This window comes from Typopeltis vanoorti, chromosome 2, assembly GCF_054136105.1.
Source record: "Typopeltis vanoorti isolate ZY-2024b chromosome 2, IOZ_Tvanoo_1.0, whole genome shotgun sequence".
Taxonomy (NCBI): domain Eukaryota; kingdom Metazoa; phylum Arthropoda; class Arachnida; order Uropygi; family Thelyphonidae; genus Typopeltis; species Typopeltis vanoorti.
The window spans coordinates 5,645,985-5,665,749 of record NC_143550.1 but is presented as its reverse complement, the minus strand read 5'-3'; the positions used below and the strand labels follow the sequence as shown (position 1 = coordinate 5,665,749).

Here is a 19,765-nt window from a genome sequence, read left to right as displayed (position 1 = left end):
TCCCATAATGCAAAGCACATCTCCTTGCAGACATGTATAATGCTATGCATTAAGAGAAAGCCACTACCCAGACAGGTTTCGACCTTTATTGAGGTCTCATCAGTGGGAGTCAGACCCAGAGGTGGTGATACTAAGGTAGAAGTAATGGAGAAGTCATATTTACCTATACCAGTTGTCAAAAGGTGTCACACCTTATTATTAAAATTCTCTGGTTTAGAGATAAGTTGGTGGAAGGTTTTTCACTTGGCTATGCTACCAATTATATATTTGGTTTAATCCTTTATCCAAGTGCAAGCAAACAAAGTTTGTGCCTGAAGTATTTTCAGGACCTGGGGAACTCGTGGTATCAAAATCACTACTGGATGTGAATCCAACAACAGTGTTTCCTTTTTGATACTAAAATAATCCATACTGTTACAAGCAGTATCAAATTTTCTGTTTATAGAAACCTTTCTTTACTGGCAGATACATCTGTCTTCACAACATCATCCATCAGAGAAGATCGGTATTATCAACAGCCTTGTACATACAGCTTGCACAATTGATTCCCTTCTGAAAGCAATTGTGATTAAATTTAAAAAAAAAATAAATAAAAAAAACTGGTGACTAGTGGTTATAACAGAACTGCTATCTAGAAAATTATTGTCGGTTATTATCCTTCAGCCAGACTACAACCTAATTTGAAAAGAATTTCCACACATTACCTTAAAGGGACAACTGAACAAATAGCACAGATTCTTCAGAATTAAAATGTATAAAATAAAACGGGATTTACCATCTCCCTCTTAATTAACAAATTCACCGATAAAATAGCCTTTCGGCTTATTATCTTTGTAATTAACAATATTTAACAATATATAGTATACCACCTTGACAATTCGATAGTAGAGGTATGTAAGTTTCGGTTCACTTAAAACATTGATATTCCAGGTCTACCTACTCACTGATGAGACCTCAAAAAAGGTTGAAACCGGTCTGGGTAGTGACCTCTTCTCATAATGTAAAACAGTATTTATACATCTCTTAGGAGCTGGGTTTTACATTATGAGAGAATATTAAAGTTAGTGATGGATCTTGCTCCACCTTTGCATGGAGTTGCCCTGGTGTTGTACTACCCAAGTGATCATTTACACTTGGTTCCGCCGATAGTTTTTTTGGCATTGAAACTCTATGGATGTCGATGGATTTCGACCCGAGTTTCGTACCCGGCTAATTCACCGGTAAAATTGCCTTTCGGCTTATTAAAAATGTATACATGTTTCAAAATGTATACAAGCCTTAAAGTACAAGCCATTAGGAAAAAGAAAACCAGGACGTCCTCTTAAACGATTCAACGATGACTTCTAAGGCTGGAACAGGTCATGCTAGGCCTAAATCCTTGATACGCATGATGATGATGATGATGATGACATGTTTCAAAACCACCAAGGACAGATTGCCACCTCGCCCCTGACCAGGTTTCTGTCAAGAGCCCTGTTCATGACTGTGTTACGTTTTGACAGATTGGTGACCCAAAGTAACAAAGATGAGAATTTAAAGTAAATGAGATTTGAAAAAAAAATAATCCAAGAACATCAGAACCACATTATATTTTTAAAATCTGACCTTATTTTCTATACCTTTGACACTAGACACAGAGTTCTTTAGAACCAAACTAGGATTCTTCATTCCAACAGATTTAAATTTGATCAGCTGTTCCTTGAAACTTCTGAAACCTTATGGCATTGTCCAAACCATAACTGTTCTGACTGTATGCCACTTTCAAAGTTCTGGAAAGCGATTGCCATTAACTGCTCATGTATATTTTTTGGTGCAGAAACTCCAATTTATTCTTTTGAACTCTAATAGTACATTTTCCTGTCAACTCAGATGTGATTGAGACACAAACTAGTAAGCATCTGTGTGACTTATATTCTTGTTTTGAAAGTAGTCACCTGATGTTTGCTTCTCTCTCTCTCTGATGACATCCATTTAATATCGGATGAAACATATTGGAGTTTTCTTCGTAAATTCTATATTTTTTTTCTGCATGTGTTAACATAAGTGTATGATGATATATACACTGGTGTTCAAAACTTAAGAATGAACACTTTCTAAAATTACAACTGAAAATTCAGACGAATCAGCTGGTGGTAATTTGTATAACTGACAATTTCGAGTAGAAAGTGTACTTATTCAAATTTTCAAATTGTGTGCAAAGGGGGTCACATGATAACACTTAACAGGATAAAAGGCAAAAGGTGGTGCTAAGCGAATTGTGTTTGAAGGAAGCTCTTTTTTGTGAAGGGATGCAGTTACAAACTTGGATGACTTGTAATGTCTCAAAGACATCTAGATGATTTCACATGGGAAAGAATTATTGGAAAGCTTGAAGAAGGTTGCAGAATTAATAATATTGCTAGAGAGTTTGGAATCTCACATAACATTGAGATTGCATTCAATTGTGTTCAAGATGTTTGCTAACAGGTCGCCCTCACACTACCATGGAACATGAAGACAGATTTTTGGTTCCAACAGCAAAACATAATTGACGCACCACTGCAGGTCAGCTTGGAGGTCGACTCCATTCAAGCACAGGTTCATAGATATCTCGACAAACTGTGGTAAGATGTCTGTGACAAGTAGGCCTATATATCCGAAAGCCTGTAGTCTGTATGACTTTATCCACAACTCATTGTAGAGCACATTTTCAGTGGTGTTGTATCCATAAAAATTAGACAAGACTGGGCTATTGTACTTTTAACAGATGAGAGTCATTTTAGTTTTTCCTCTGATTCTAGATGACACTTGATTTGGCATGAAAATGTCTTAAAACTGCTTACTGTCATGAAAATGTTCTTGAAAGGGATAGACACAGTACTGCTAAGGTCATGTTGTGTGGAGGCATTATGCTTAATGGATGTACTGAGCTTCAAGTGCTGGAAAAAGGGACTGTGACCAGGGAATGATATTGCAATGAAGTTCTTTGACATCATGTTCGATTGTTCCATGGTACTGTTGGTGAAGAATTCATTTTTATGGATGACAATGCCACACCACATCGTACACGAGCAGTGGAGATTATTATTATTTTTTTTCCTGACACCTCCAAGGAGTCCGAAGACTCATCGCGGGAGGACATCTACAACTGCCTCAACCACTACACCGAACTTCTACTACGAATCATCTCCATCAATGCCATCTACCGCCCACCTCCACTACCACTACAACTAGTATTCTATGTCTATAAATTGCGTGTGTTCTGAAGGGCCAATTTGGCTGTATGCTGGATGAAAAACTCGAGTTTCTGGGAGAAAAAACCCTGCTACCTCTATATGAGATCGGCTAACTTACCTTGCTTGAAATCGTCCAGAAAGATTCCTCCTGTCGCGACGAGAATCGAACTTAAGCCTATTCCAGTCGAAGGGCGCAATGTACCGTCGTTCTTCCAATTGCGCTACGGAGGCGCTTAAACTACTCTATAGCAACAAGTATCACCAACCACCATTCACCATCCAACACGCCAAACCACTTTCTGGAGACCGAGGATATTAATCAAATCATGTGGCCAGCATGCTCCTTAGATCTCAACCCCATAGAACACATTTGGGATGCAATAGGGAGATGCATTGCTACTCGAAATTTCCCTCCAGAAAACAAACAGGGTGTTATCCTTGCTCTGAAGGAGGAGTGGGCCAGTTTGCCTGAAGAACTCCTAAATTGGTTGGGTCTAACAATGGTATGACATTATGAGAGCTGCATCACAGTTTGGGGTAGACATTTACCATACTGAAATGTCTCTCTCTCTCTCTCTGCATAGTTTACTGTAAGCACATGTTAATTCCTTAACTACATCCTTAGGAAATTTGTAACTTTTGCCAAAAAGATATTCCGGTCTAATATATACAAAATTTATAATACATTTTTTTGTGTAATATAATTTATTAGGTTGCTGGCAATAAATTTATGTTCACATTTGGAGGTACAGATTATGTGCATAGCTGGTATAGATTATGTTAATCTATACCAGCGTTTCTCAACCTTTCTAAGCCCAAGGACCAGTAAAATGCCTAAAACAAATCCTGAAAATTTTTTCATATACAGGTAAAAATGTAGTTTGTTCTTAGCTTTTGGACACCAGTGTACTAGTAATCTTACTTTTACTTTATCCTCTTTGGCTGAATGCGCTTAAGGGTAAGATCTATTTTCCCCACTTAGTGGAGAAAATAGTTCTTACTGCAGTTAGTTCTGCTACTGCCATATTTTTGGTACTTCGGTATTTCTCAACCGTACTTAGTTTTTCTTTTTTTTTTAATTAACTTCATGAACTGTTAACTATTAATAACATCAGATACTTCCTCCAGTATTTTATGTTCTCACACTCTATAGTCTAACAAATTTATTTGTTTTTCAACTGCGCCAGTTAGACCATCTATTTGAGTGCGAGATTATATGACTTTCAACTTAAGACAAAGCAAATTTTGTTTGTATTCTCGGCTTATGTTAATCTATACCAGCGTTTCTCAATCTTTCTAAGCCCAAGGACCAGTAAAATGCCTGAAACAATTCTATGAACCACTAAGTTATGTAATTTTATTAAAAACCTATGTGGGGATTACCAACATTTGTGAAAAACTGTGCCATTTATAACATAATAAATCTAAAAGCATGTTTTGAATACATTATTATTATTACTACGTGACACTTCCAGGGAGTCCAAGGACTCATCGTGGGAGGGCACACTACTCTAAATACATCTCATCCTCTCCACTACTACTCAATTCTCAAACTACGACACTACTACCATCACCACCATCTATCGGCCATCATCACCACCAACAATAATTTTTTTTGTCTATAAATTGCGTGTGTTCTAAAGGCCGATTTGTCTGTACATGAAATGAAAAACCCGAGTTTCCAGGAGAAAAAACCCTGCTACCACCGTATGAGATCAGCTAACTCACCTTCAACTGAAAAATCCTATATAAGGATTCCCTTCGTCACGACGAGAATCAAACCCAGGTCTTTTCCAATCGAAGGGTGCAATGTTCTTCCAATTGCACTATGGTGGCTTAATCAATATTTGGAATCAATACATATGGAAACACGATTAATTAATGGAAGCAAATGCTTAAAAGTGTATCATCATTGAACAAACTATTAATTTTTTTAAACAAATAAATATGATATAATTATATTACTACTTACTTTTAATGAGATGGTTGAGCTTCTTGGCCCTTGCAGAGTTGCTGGATATCTGATTCAGTCGAAGATCGGCACAAACACTAAGACGATTTCTGTATTTTGTTTTTATTTGAAGGAGCGATGAAAATCCTTTTTCACAAAGATTGGTTGTAGAAAACTGCCTTTTTTCAATGCTTCCTCAAATAATTTGGGAAATTCACTTCTCACTGATGGCAAAATCCAGAATCAAGCCAAACCAAGATCATTGAATTGCATTTTAAGCCCACTGTTGCTTGAAAGCTCAATTAACTGTTTTTTTTTTTTTTTCAATAACGAAAGGTTATTCTTGTAACTGTAAGCCTGAAATGGATCGTGAACCCACAGAAATTTCTTATAAAAGTTATTTGGGAAATATGTTTCAAAATTCTGTTTCAGAGATTTGAGGTTGTCACAAACCCTTTCCAGAAACTCAGAATCAAGAAAAATATCATTTTCCACTAAAAAGGATTCCAATGTTGGAAAAGGTGTAAATTGTCTGTCTTTTACATACCTAATTCATAACACCAGCTTTTTATTGAATGCCTTTATTTTGTCATAGGCATCAAGAACAGTTGAAGAATTTCACCAGCCTGGTTGGCCAAGTGGTTAGCATATCTGCTCTCCAGCCAAAAGGCTGCAGGTTTGAATCCCGCCTTGGGCATGGATGTTTGTGATTGTCTGTGAAAATGCTAGTGGTTGTGGTTGGCGGTAGATGGCATTGGTGTTGTTGTTTGTTTTAGTTGGTGGATTGAGTGGTGAGACAGAGTTGTAGAGTAGGTACCCTCCCTCGATGAGTCTTTGAATTCCCTGGAGGTGTAATATAATAATAATAATAATAATAATAATAATAATAATTTCCCTGAAGGGAGAGATTTAGTTCATTTAATTTCAAAAAAATTATGTCTAAAATATAGGATAGCGTTGATAATCATGCTTCATCAACAAGGAGTGATGCAAAATCAGAATTAAGTTCATTTACAAACAATAAAACTTCGTACCTTAATTGAAAAATAACCCTGTTAGTACTTCACCCCCTGGAAAGCCAGCGAATTTCAGAATGAAGCAAAAGTTGTATATATTCACTCCCCATTTCATCGCAGAGTACTGAAAATAACCTGTTATTTAACAGTAGAGCCTTAATAAAATTAACTAGTGTTGTATAGCACAGTTTTAACTTCTGGTGACATTTCTTTGAAGGCTAACGCTTCCCTATGTATAAAACAATGTACCCAGTTCATATCCGGAGCTACTTCCTTGACCTTAGAAACAACCCCGCTATTCCTGCCTGTAAGGGCACGAGCTCTATCCAAAAAGAAGCCCATACATTTTCCCCACTGGATCCCTTTGTGTATTATGTAATTATCGAGAGTGTGAAATATTTCTTCTCCACTTGTTCGGGATGACAAATTTCTACAAAACAGAATATTGTCATGAACGTTGTTATCATGCACATATCTTACGTAGCATATTAACTGCGCATGATTTGTAACATCAGTAGTCTCGTCTATTTGTTACGCATAATAGGTTCTTGATTCTTTCAATTAACTGAGATTCTGTGTCACCTGCCATATCATTAATTCTGTGACCGACAGTGTCATTTGAAAGAGGAATCAAATCAACATCTTTAACTTGTTGTCAAACATAGATTTTACCATATCTTTTATAGCTGGAAGTGGTACATTTTCCCTGATAGAATGAGGTTTCCCTGCATTTGTATGTACAAATTTAAGAGAGATAGGATGTTTCCAGTGCCATGCTATTAATCGAACCCATAATCAAAACTATATCTTTCCCATGATTTAATGTCCCTAAGCGTTGCTGAAAAAATTCAATTTGCTTATTTTTCACATCACAATGTTTAGTTTCTAAATGTCGTCACAGTTTTGCAGGTTTCATGCACTTGTTCGACGACACTTCATAACACAAAACACATTTAGGTTTCTGTTTACCTTCATCTACACACCAAGTAAACCCAAATTCTAAATATGAACTGTTATATTTCCTACTGTATTTTTTCTTTGAACCGCTTGTTTCTTCTACTTTTAATAGTATCAGATTTACTTGCTGTTACAACCCTAATTGTGATACACTCATTGACATGCATCACAATTAAGGTTAGCTTCACCTATTTCATTTGCTTTTCTTTTCAAAATCCTAGTTCTAATACACTTTTCCATTATTAAAAAACTTTTCTGAAAAAAAATATATAAATACTGGTGTTAACTCACAACACACTTTGTCCAAGTATCACTTAGCACTTCTGAAGGTATGCTGAGCCCTGGTTGTAGGAGGAAAACCTTCAATAATAAAAATCAATAAACAACAAGCAATTCAATTGGTTGAAATGTGGATAACACATGTTTACTTCAAATCTGACAAAACAGCAAGGGAAGGAGGAAGCAATAAAATCATTTTGTTGTTCACTGCACCCCTCTTTTATTACTCATCATTCTGCTGGTATTTGTTGGTTTTTTTAAGTATTCATTTATTTCAATAATTTTACTTACTTGTTCAATTTTAATTTGTTTTGTTTGGTAATTAAAAAATACATATTTATTTATTTAATTGAAGTCTGCCTGTCCCATCGTTGTGGACCAGTGGGACCACCTGTAGTCCGCGGACCACGGATTAAGAAACACTGATCTATACCTTTAATTAGTTGTGGCTTAATTATTGATCACTTGAACTAATCTTATGCAGGTTTGAATTTTTCGAGATAGTGCATTGACAGAATCAGTCAAATGTGTTATTCACAAACCATTTGATTAAATCTAAAGGATTGTTTATGCAATCTGATCTACATTAATATATATATATATATATATACAATTGCATTACATTTCTTTGTGAATCTCGGTTCTTCCCTTGAAGTTAAATCATAATCTAGAGTATCCTGCTAGTCATATATGCACAAACTGAAAGCTAGGCATACCTTGAATTAGTATTATTCAGTATTAATTACATTATCTAGTACAGTACTCTTCTAACTCTTACAATAATTACTTATACACAATTGAGATTAAGACACACCTAGAGTGAGCTTATTTCGAATATTACTTACACAGTCTTATTCTACATATACAGAAATACTACACTTGATGTACTTTCTTGCTTGGGAATATCACGTATTTAAATACTTACAATTCTTGTTCAGCATTGCCTTTTATATGAATCTTTTGTCCACATGCAAATGCTCCGTTTCATATCTTCTGTTAGCCCATTCATGACCTCCCACCAAATTTCTTCTTTGTTCAAGTCGTTGATTATTCTATGCCCTTTAGGATTCTTAACATGGCAGTACTTTGCAGCTCCCTAGCAAGATCCAACAATCGACACAATGCTTCTCATGGCGGTGGATCCTAGTAGGAGATGATTGATAACCCTCAGATCTACGATGCTTCTCTTTCGATTACTGACAATGGATCTCACGTGGCAGCAGACCCAGGTAGAAAACTCAGATACCTAAGACAAAATCCTTCTTGATGATTCGCCTTATAAAGGCTCGGACTTTCATTGTATGCATGCATGTCTCTCGAAACTTCTATATATGGTCACGTATTGACATTCACACATGATGACGTCATACTTTGTGCATCTTTTGAAATTGTCATATATGGACATAAGTTAACAGCATTACATAATGATGTCGTGCGCTACATTATTTTAACATAAGTTCATTGTTAAGTTATTACAAGTACAAAAATTATTACAGACATAATTTGACATTTCTTTAAGTGCAATCCCCCCTAGAAAAACATAAAAACAAACATGATAAGTTACTTATCATGAGAGATTTTACACTCTGCTCTCCTTTCCTTTTCTGCCATTCTCTGCATTGTTAGTTTAGGCCCTCATGTTTTCCTTTTTCCTTCCAGTATCCATGGCAAATCTACCATTGATCTATTTCCATCCATGTCTTTTTATTTCACTGGTTCTTTTTCTGTTTATATAATTCATCATTTGTTAATTCGTTGAACCAAAATATTTTAAATATTTTCCACAAACACTGTGTGTGTGTGTGGTGGTGGGGGGTTACCATCCTGTGGGTAGACTAAGGATTTTTTTTATCTGTTTTATGTATTTTTTGTAATTTTTTATTTATTTTTACATGTTCCAGAAACCCTGCACTAGAAACCAAACATAGAACTTTTTCAGCCACTTGAGGCCTTCAATAAGTGGGCCAGTGGTCTCGCATTGGGCATTGAAATTCATCTTCCACCTATAGACAATCACAAACATCCATGCCCATGGCAGGATTTGAACCTGCAGCCTGTTGGTTGGAGAGCATGTATGTTAACCACTAGGCTAACGAGGCTGGTTTGTCAAGTGTATTTAGTAATATATGTATAGTACTAGCAATATTACCTTTTAAATACTATAATGCTGATAATAATATTAATACTTTCTTATAGCGAAAACGAGAGCCTCCTAGTGATTTCGAACTTGAAGAGGTAGATGCTGGAAGCATACCAAAACGTACCAGAAGACGGCTGTTTCAGTTTGATGAACAGACAACAATACCTCATGTGGATATGAAAGAATTGATAGCAACTGCTAATGACAGATTTACACGTTTACTGGTATTGAATAAAATTACTTTTATATTTTGAAAAAATTTAATATAATAATTTACACTAAAAAAAAAAAAGAAGGCCAATAAAGAAAGTCAATATACAGTGCCTCTCAGTGAAAGGTCGTTGTAAGTTGCTGTTGAAGAAATAAGTTTTAAGGATGTTCTACAGACCCAGGGGATATAGATGGTGATGAACAGGAAATGTGTTGATAGGCAAGGGATCTTGGGGCGATGATTGATAGAAACTTGACGTTCAGGCAACATATTGCAAAAGTTGTGAAGGCAGCCTTGCAGATTCTGCAGTGCTTCTGCAGTAAGTAAGTAAAAATTATTAAAATAAAATGAATTCTAAAAAAAAAAAAAAACAAATAGTGGCAGAATGTTCATGGAATGAACATTCTGCCACTATTCTAATTTGTAGCAGCAGAATGACGAGTAATAAAAGAGGGGTAAAGTGAAAAACAATATGGTTTTATTGCTTCCACCTTCCCTTGCTGTTTTGTCAGATTTGGAGTGAACATGTGTTGTCCACACGACCACATTTCAACCAATTGCTTGTTGTTTATTGATTTTTATTGTTGAAGGTTTTTCTCCTTCAACCAAGGCTCAATATGTGTTAATTCACAACAAAATGTGTTGTGAGTTAACTCCAGTATTTATATATTTTTCTGAAATCGTGCGAAAAGCAAGCTGACAATTGAGTTGAAATGCTAACTCTCTTCAACCGAATTCCAATAATACGTGAAACTGCCATAACCGCATTCACTATATATATATATATATAACACATTTATGAATTTTAACACTTTCGGTTGAATTTTATTGCTGCCTAGGGAACTCACCCGATCTAATTAATAACAATAGTTTTTAGACTGATGCTGTGTTTGCTGGTGCAACATATGGTTTTGCTTGAGTCTATATATACAACATAGTTTCTGTGTGAGGAGACATGTGGGTATGGATGTTTGTGATTGTCTGTGAAAATACTAGTGACAGCGGTCGGCGGTAGACAGCGTTGGTGTAGATGATGATGATTGTAGTTGTGGTTGGTGAAGACGGAGAGTTGTAGAGTAGGTGCCCTTCCTCAATATGTCTTTGGACTACCTGGAGGTGTTATGTAATAATAATATCGACTAGATTTATATGTTCATTGTGCATCACATAGTTTGAATTTGGCACTTGGAAATGCTATATCTGTGACAAATAAGAAATTGCATTGGCACAATTGAAAAGGTATACAATTTCTTCAGTCCCTAAAAAACAGGACGTCCTTGTTGTTTATAATATTATAATATTAATATCTTTTACGATTTATAATATCTTCATTTAGCTGCAAAAAATATTTGTGTGCACCTTACCATTGTCTAAAATAATGCAAAAATCTGACAGTGACCTCTGAATTGCCCTAAATTTTGTTGATGATGTTGTGGCTCAATTAAATACTGTTCATGAAACACCAGATTCTTCATTTAAAGATATTTATGGTTAAGCATGTATAAAAGTTAATAATTTTAATATTGACATTAAAAAGCCAAGGACTTCATCAAAACAAACATTAAGGTCCAATGTTCCAGCCGATTCTGTAGAAGAGTATTTCAGGAGAACTATTTCATTCAATGTATTGACCAAATATTGACTCAACTTCATGAATGTTTCACTCAGCACCACAACATTTTGAAATATATTTTTTTCTCTTCTACCAAATGGAAAAGATGCTCCAACAGCAAATGCAATAGAAGATTTTCGTCAATTGTGTGAATTTTATGCCGGTGATTTGCCTTATACAAATCCAGCAATTTTGAACGCCAAATTCAAGTTGTGGTATAAGAAATTTGAAAAACCGTTTGCAATAGATCCATGCAAAAATGCCATTGATGCAGTTTCAAAGTGTGACAAAATGATATATCCTAACATCTATAACTTATTAAAAATATTTGCAATGCTTCCGTTAACAACATGCGTCAGTGAACAGTCATTTTCTAGCTTACGCCTTTTGAAAACCTATTTACGATCTACCATGACACAATCACGATTGAACAGACTGGCTTTGCTATATATACACACACACACACACAGAGATTAATGTAATCACAACTGAAATAATTCAAGAGCTTTGTAAAAAGAAAAGAAAACTTGATTTTATTCTTTAAATAAATTTTTATAATTACCTAATGAATTTTATTTAATGAATTTTACCGAATGAATAAAATTTAACGAATTTTAGTTGAACAGATAAAAATATTTTTAATGCAAATTCATTGTATTAAAAATGTTTTTATCAGTTCAACTTACCCCCCCCCCCCCCAAGATTAAATCCTGGGTGCACCACTGGTTGATATTCTTCTAAGTTAGAGTTTGTGGAGAAAAGAACATGACTAGAAAGGGCGCTCGTTCGGGGGTTCTTCTGTAGGAGATGTCATGTCTATGTTCCTCAAGACGTAGTGAAATAGATTTATTTGATAAGGACAACCACAGTCGCACACAACTTTATAAACACCTGGGAAATGCAGTTGGGTGTGTTTTGGTTTTGGCCGACTCAGAAAAGTATAGTCATATATGGCAGAGTAGTATAGTCGGTTTTTCTGTTGAATTTCTTCAAAATCCTAGCTAGTTTTGGGGTAAGAGAGCTAATAAATGGTAACTGGATGTGAACGATAGGGTTGGATTCATCTTCTTGTCGAGGTTGTTGACGTGGTCTCAAACGTTTAGTGATGTTACGAAATGAATATCCATTATTTAAGAAGGTACTTTTCAGGAAGTTGAGTTCTGTTTGAAGGTCTTCTTCTGTGGAAGTAAGACATCTTGAACGATGGGCAAGAGTGGAGATGATATCAAGTTTCTGTGGAGGGAAGTGATGAGAAGAGGTATGCAAATATCAGTGTGGGTGGTTTTTTTTATATATATATATATATATATATATATATATATATATACATATCGTTCCTTCACAGAAATCTTTATATAACTACTCACTACCCCCATGATCATTTCCTCTTGATCCTCATATGTCTTCCCTTACATACTAACTAAGATAGTTGTCTTTCAAGAAATTCATTTTCCTTATACTCGAAAGCCATCTCTTCATTCCAGTCTGTATTACCATAATTAAAATGACCTATGATGAACATCCCTTCCCTTGTTCATTAACCCAGGTTGCTTATACCTTTTTTTATTGCCACTTCTTTATTTATCTGCAGTTATCCAATATATCTCCTTAGACTCAACTATTGCTTCAAATCCAAGCATTCCATTCCTGTGCTAATCATCACTGTACATAAACACTGACTGCTTCTACTTCCAGCATCCACTCTTCTTATGCCATATCTCCCAGTCCACTGTGACTCTCCCTGTTTCCTTATTGATTTTGTATTTTTCTTCTCTCAACATTATCTCTCACACTACTATCACTACCATTTCCATTTACAACCACTTAAGTCTAACTTGTTCTCTCTACTGATTTTAACCCAGTAACAACCTCTTTCCAAGTTATACATATCCCCTGTACTTTTTATTTCACTTCTATCACCCTTTTTACTTCCACTGATCTCTTATTCCCATTGCTCATTACACTTCCATCTAGCAACAGTCTTTCTGGCTGACGCATGCTAAATTCACTTAAATGCAACCTATTACATTTGCAAGCTCTACTCCTTTTTCCTGACACATCTGTCAACATATTATTAACAATTCTTGCTTTCTATCTCAACTCATCACTATCATAACTTGGCAGGTTGCATTTAAATGAGTTGGGCATTTATGTCCAACCAACTCATTTGTTTCAGTAACCACTGCTAACTCTCTTGCTCACCTACTTTTCAAATTGAAGGCATCAATTATCTAGCTAATTCTCCCTCCTGGAAAATAGACAACTGTGGAGCTTCTCATTTACCACACCTCTAATAATGACTTCTTCATAAACTGCCACTCTCAAATCATTCATCACCTCTTTTTCTCTGCTTTCCATCATTTTATCCTTTTGCAGTCTTTTATTCCAATCCACCAACTTCTGAACTCACTGAGCAAACATTTTATTTTATTTCTCATTCACATTAGCTTATTTTTCATCCTGGCAATCATCACACTTATCTATGGTGTCATTCATTTTCTTATTCCTACTTTCTTTCATTTCTGAAGTATGACTCACTTTTGTTTCATCAGTTTTATTCTCTTTCACCTCCAAAGTTCTTGCTTTTATTCCATCAGTCAGTTCTGCATTTACTGACTTCTCAGAAGTCAGTAAATGCAGGTTGTTTGGCATCTCTGCATTCCACCAATCTATTCATGCTGTACACTCAATAATGAACCATTCTTAAAAAATCTCTGCTGTTAATTACATTTGATTTTCACACTGTGGAACAAATACAGATCTTGTTTGTACCACCAATTTGTCATCATTCACCATAAGGTTCAAAAATTAATAAAGAGATGTCTGTATCAAACGCACAAAGCTTCACAATCACATAATTTCATTTAAGATATGAAAATAAACAACATTATACCAAAATGCAAACAATTTGCTGATTACTACAAAACTAAAACTGATTTTCAGCAGGAAATTTTTAGCAGCCTAACGCTTAGGAGCCCTCTAGCGGACTCCGGATGAAAAAAAAAAAATGCTGAATATAGTTCTACAGATAATTGAAATGGGATAATTAATGTAAAATGCAAAGGTACACTACCTGTGGAAAGTTACTGCAGCACTTTACATACACTAATGTCAAAAGCATTTGGAATAAGGGTAGGCATTTATTAGTTTTACGTGGTCAAATTGGCCAAAAGTTATTGATAGTAATGAGACGTGGCTGACAGAAAATGACATAGTTAGTGGGATAGAAGGTAAAGGATGTAGTATTTTCAAGGAGGAGAGAGAAAGAGAGAGAACAGTATGGAGAGAGGGTTATTGATGATAGGAGATGACCTGCAGCTAAAAAAATGACTAAAAGTTCAGCAGGAGGCAGTGCATTTGAGGCTGTATAGTGTGAGATAGAGGTGAACAGAACATCATTTACTAAGGCTGGGAGGGGCAGGGGATGCAAAGGATAATGTGGATGATATGCATTGGCAATTAGCTCAGTGAGTGGAGAGCAAGTAATTATTATTGAGGACCTCAGCTATGGGAACAAAGATTGGAAAGAGGAAAGGAAAAGAAAAGACATATGGGTGGAATGAAATGGAATTTATGCAGCTATTGAGAAATATCTGTCTGAAGTAGCATGTGATGGAAGGTGCCAGGGATTTGAGAGTACTGGATCTGGTATCAGCAGATTTGTTTATAACCAAAAGTTTTGTCTGTATTCCTTGAAATGGATAAAATATAGTATCATGTGGTTATAAAATTCTGTGTAAAAGAAGGTTTAACGGCAAAAGAAATTCATTTGAAGTTCATTAAAGTTTATGGGCACTCTTCTCCTTTATTTTCGACAATTAAGAAATGAGCTGCCGAGTTTAAATGTGGCCGTACCAGCCTTGAAGATGATCCATGTGAAGGACGTCCAAAAAGTGTAACAACACCAGAAATCATTGATCAAGTGCACGATATGGTTTTGGATGACTGGCGAGTCAAAGTTTGTGAAATTGCTGAGACTATAGGCATTTCAAAAGAATGTGTAGGATATATTTTGAATGAAAAATTGCATATGTAAAAGCTTTGCGCAAGATAGGTGCTGCGCTTGCTAACTGCAGATCAAAAACGCACTTGCATGAAAATCTCTGAACAGTGCTTGTAGCATTTTAACAAGAATAAAACTGATTTTGTGCATCGATTGATTACTATGGATGAGACTTGGATTCATCATTACCCAATAGAATCCAAACAGCAGTCAAAACAGTGGACAGAAGACGGTTGTTCAGTGCTAAAGAAAACAAAGTCGGTTCCATCAGCAGGAAAGATCATTGCATCAGTGTTTTGGGATCTTAAAGGCATTTTGTTTATTAATTATCTTGAAAAGGGTAAAACGATAACCAGGGAATATTATTATGATCTTTTAACCAGTTGTACTGATGAAAGATGAAAAATCATCTTTCATCAGTACAATGCACATGCCCACAAAAGTGTTTTGGCAATGGGAAAATTAAGGGATCTGCACTATGAATTATTGGAACATCCATCCTATTCCCCAGATTTGGCTCCCTCTGACTTCTATCTCTTCCCAAAACTGAAACCCTTCCTCGCTAGTCAGCTTTTTTCTTCAAATCAAGAGGTGATTACAGCTGTAGAGGGGTATTTTGCAGACGGGATAATGATGCTGGAACATCGCTGGAATAAATATATTAGTCTTAAGGGAGATCATGTTGAAAAATAAAAATAATTTTGAAATTATAAATTAATTTTTTCCTTGTTAGTCCGAGAACTTTACAGACCACCCTCATAGCTCCACAGCATAAAGGAGGCTCCTAGACTGAGATAGTAAATGATCAATTGATGTATGGAGAAGTAGAGTCTTGGAGGTCAAAGTATTGGAGAAGTCAGTTAAGGACAAAATTCAAGATTTGCTGGATAAGACTGGGATATTATAGGGTCGGGAGGGGCAGCATTTTGTGGGGAGTAGATTATATCATATTAATTTCCTTACTTTTTATAAAACATGACAGATTACATACTGCTGGACTTTGGAAAGACATTCGAAAGGATACCTGTCTGTTGCATAAATTGAAGCAAATGAGGATGGATGTGAGGTGATGTGGATAAGTGGGTGTGTGATGGATAGCCTTCAGAAAGTAGTTTATAGAGAAGTACAGTCCAGGAGAAGGATTGTGACTAGCGATGTCACAGAGTTCTGCATTTGGACCACTACTGTTTATCTTGTACATTAATGATATAGGAAATGACCTCAAGTAAAATATTCGTTTGTCTGCTGGTGATGATTGGGTTTACTGACTGTCTACTGCAATTGTAAATAATGATGTTTTGTAGAGATCTTGCAGGAAGATTTAAATAGATTGACAGTATGCCAAAGGAAAATGCCTGTCAGTTTAATGTGGCAAAGCGTAAGGTGATGCATTTTGGGATGAAAAGATAGATATCTAGCCTGCAGGAAATTGATGACTGGGAATGCATGTTACAAAAGTGACTAAAACAGCTCATAGCTTACATAGTTATTGAAGAGAACTGAAAAGCAGAGATAGGAAAGTGTTTATAACCTTTTACAAGGACTTGATGATATGACCCCATCTGAACTACTATGACAGATCTGGTCACTTGGATTTCTTAAGAAAGAGAAAGAGATGGAGAGGGTCAATTGCAAATGACTAAGATGGTGACAAATTCTATGGAATGATCTTCATGATGATAGTTTAATGATTTGTAGGTTACATCAATTGGTTGATAGGTGAAAAAGGGAGATACAATAGAGACATGTATGTTACAGATTATTATTACTTTATTCACATAATTGATACACAGTCAAAACAAGATATCATTTCAACAACAATTTGACTGGTGATACAGAGCAATTCAGAATCTGCCGAAGAATCTATGAATAGTCTGTCAGGTAGCGTTGTAAAATATGGACTGTTCCAAGTAATGTTGTTTTTTCTAGATCATATGGGGTCATTTCATTGATGTTTAATTGCTGTAAGTATTTGGATAGTTTCTTTGAATTTGCACCAAGCGCACCGATAACTATTGAGATGACTGTGGTGTGTTTAAGCCATAGCCGGCCAACTTTGATTGCCAGATCTCGATATTTAGTAATTTTTTTCCAGTTCATTGTTGTTAATATTGTTATCACTGGGTACTGTGATATCAATAATCCAAACCTGTTGATGTTTGATAAGTGTGTGTCAGGTCTATGTGTTCTAAATGTCAATCAGTTTGTATTCTAAAGTCCCAGAAAATTTTTGCTGTTTCATTTTCCAATATGGTCTCTGTTTTATGCTGTCACAGTTATCAGAAGTAGGAAAGCCATATTTTTTGCATACATGCCAGTGAATTATTTTAGGCTCTTGATCATGGTGGTATTTATAATCAGTTTGAGCTATCTTGCTGCAGGCACTGATTAGATGTTCTACTGTCTCATCTTTTTGATCGCATAATTGGAATTTGTTGTTATTATTATTGATGTTCAAAATTTTTGCTTTGATTGCATTAGTTTGCAATGCCTGTTCTTGGGTTGCTAGAATAAATCATTCTGTTTCTTTTTTAATATGTCCATATTGTAGCCATTGCCATGTCTTGTTCACAGCAATTTTGTCCTCAGTATCTCGAAGAAATTGGCCATGCAAGGGTTTATTTTTCCAGTGCACATATCGGTTATTTTGCTGTTCCTTTTTGTAATTGGATTTGTTTCCTGTTGCTTTTAGAAGGCCCTCTTGTGTAATTGCTTGAAACAATTGCTCAGAGCTATTGTCGATGTAACTTTTTAAACTAATTTCTTCTTCCTCCATAATCTGTCTCACTTGCAGCAGACCCTGTCCACCTATTCTCCTTGGTAGGTACAACTGTTCAACATCACTTCATGGGTGTACCATGAACCATAGTCATTCATTTTCTAGTTTTGCAGTCCAGGTCCAGGTCTTCTTTTGTCCAATCTATTATGTCAGCTGATAAACTCCAAGAATTCATTGCTATAATTGTGTTTAATCCATTTAGTTTTGCTTTCAGAATATTTATAACTCTTTTTGTGTATTCTGCTGCTGCCTGTTGTTTAACTTTCGAGTGGAGAATATCACTGGCTTCTAATATTCCTAGGTATTTATAGTGTTCGATAGCTGAAATTGCTTTTATATATTTCTCTTGATCAAAGTTAAAATTGCTAGTGTCATTAATTTTTCCTTGTTTAATAGATAAAATTGTGCATTTATCTAAACCAAATTCCATTTTGATGTCTTGAGTGAAAATACGAACTATGTTCAGTAAAGAATCTATTTGATGTGCTGATTTTCCATGCAACTTCAAGTCATCCAAATACAACAGGTGGGAAATTTTAATATTATATTTAGGAAATTTTATATCCAAGTTTTCTTCAAAATCATAGACAAAGGTATCAAAGAAATGAAGAACAATGGTGACTAGGAATTACCTTGAAAAATTCCATGTTTAATGTTAATATCTCTATATCATTCATTATTAACTATTAAAATTGTTTTCCATGATTTCATATCAGCATCCAGAAACTAACATATATTTTTGCTAATTCCAAATATTTGTAGTGACTTTAGGATCCAGCAGTGTGGGAGGGAATCGAATGCTTTCTTATAATCTATCAATGGCATGTTTACATTAGTTTTTCGTCTTTTTGAATTTCTCTGAATCGTTTTATTAATAAGGATCTGATCTTTTGTTCCTCTAGATTTGTGAAAATTGCCTTTTTGTTCAATCGGATAAATCTGATTATCTGATAAGTAGTTGTATATGGAATTTGCTATGATTACAGTGAATGACTTAAGCATAGTTGGTAGGCATGTTATTGGACGATAGTTACTTGGGTCCACATCCTTATCTTTCATGAAGACAAAAGTATGCCCAGATATCATCCAGTCTTCCACAGAGCCTGACTGCACAAATGATTAAATTGTTCTGCCATTCGATCATGTAGACTGGTTATATGTTTTAACCAAAATCCATGTAGTTCGTCTTTGCCAGGTGCACTCCAGTTTTTTAATTTTCTAGCTTGTGCACTGACCATTTCTTTAGTGATAATGACATTTTGCATTTCGTTTTGTTTCATTTCTGATTCTATTTCCTTAATCCATGAGGCATCTTCATTGTATTCAATAGGATTATCCCAGATTGTCTTCCAAAATTTGAATGGTTCTTCTTTTATAATAAATTTAGTTTAATCCTTTATCCAAGTGTGCGCAAACAAAGTTTGCACCTTGAAATATCTTCAGGACTGAGGTAAGGTAGTACAACACTGGGAAACTCGGAGCAAAGGTGGACCAAGCTAACATCACTCCTATCTCAGTATCTCCCATAATGCAAAACACATCTCCTTGCAGATATGTATAATGTTATGCATTAAGGGAAGGGCCACTACTCAGACCGGTTTT

At 35.5% G+C, this 19,765-nt stretch overlaps 1 protein-coding gene across 3 annotated transcripts in view; it reads left to right on the top strand.

Annotated features, from left to right (window-relative positions):
• Positions 1–19,765, top strand: part of LOC150108796 (uncharacterized) — a 478,706-nt gene that overhangs the window by 271,716 nt on the left and 187,225 nt on the right. For all 3 annotated transcript variants that reach the window (XM_090403306.1, XM_090403304.1, XM_090403307.1), the window contains exon 10: positions 9,615–9,782. In XM_090403306.1, coding sequence (XP_090259432.1) covers positions 9,615–9,782 — 168 coding nt within the window. The remainder of the gene's footprint in view (positions 1–9,614; positions 9,783–19,765) is intronic.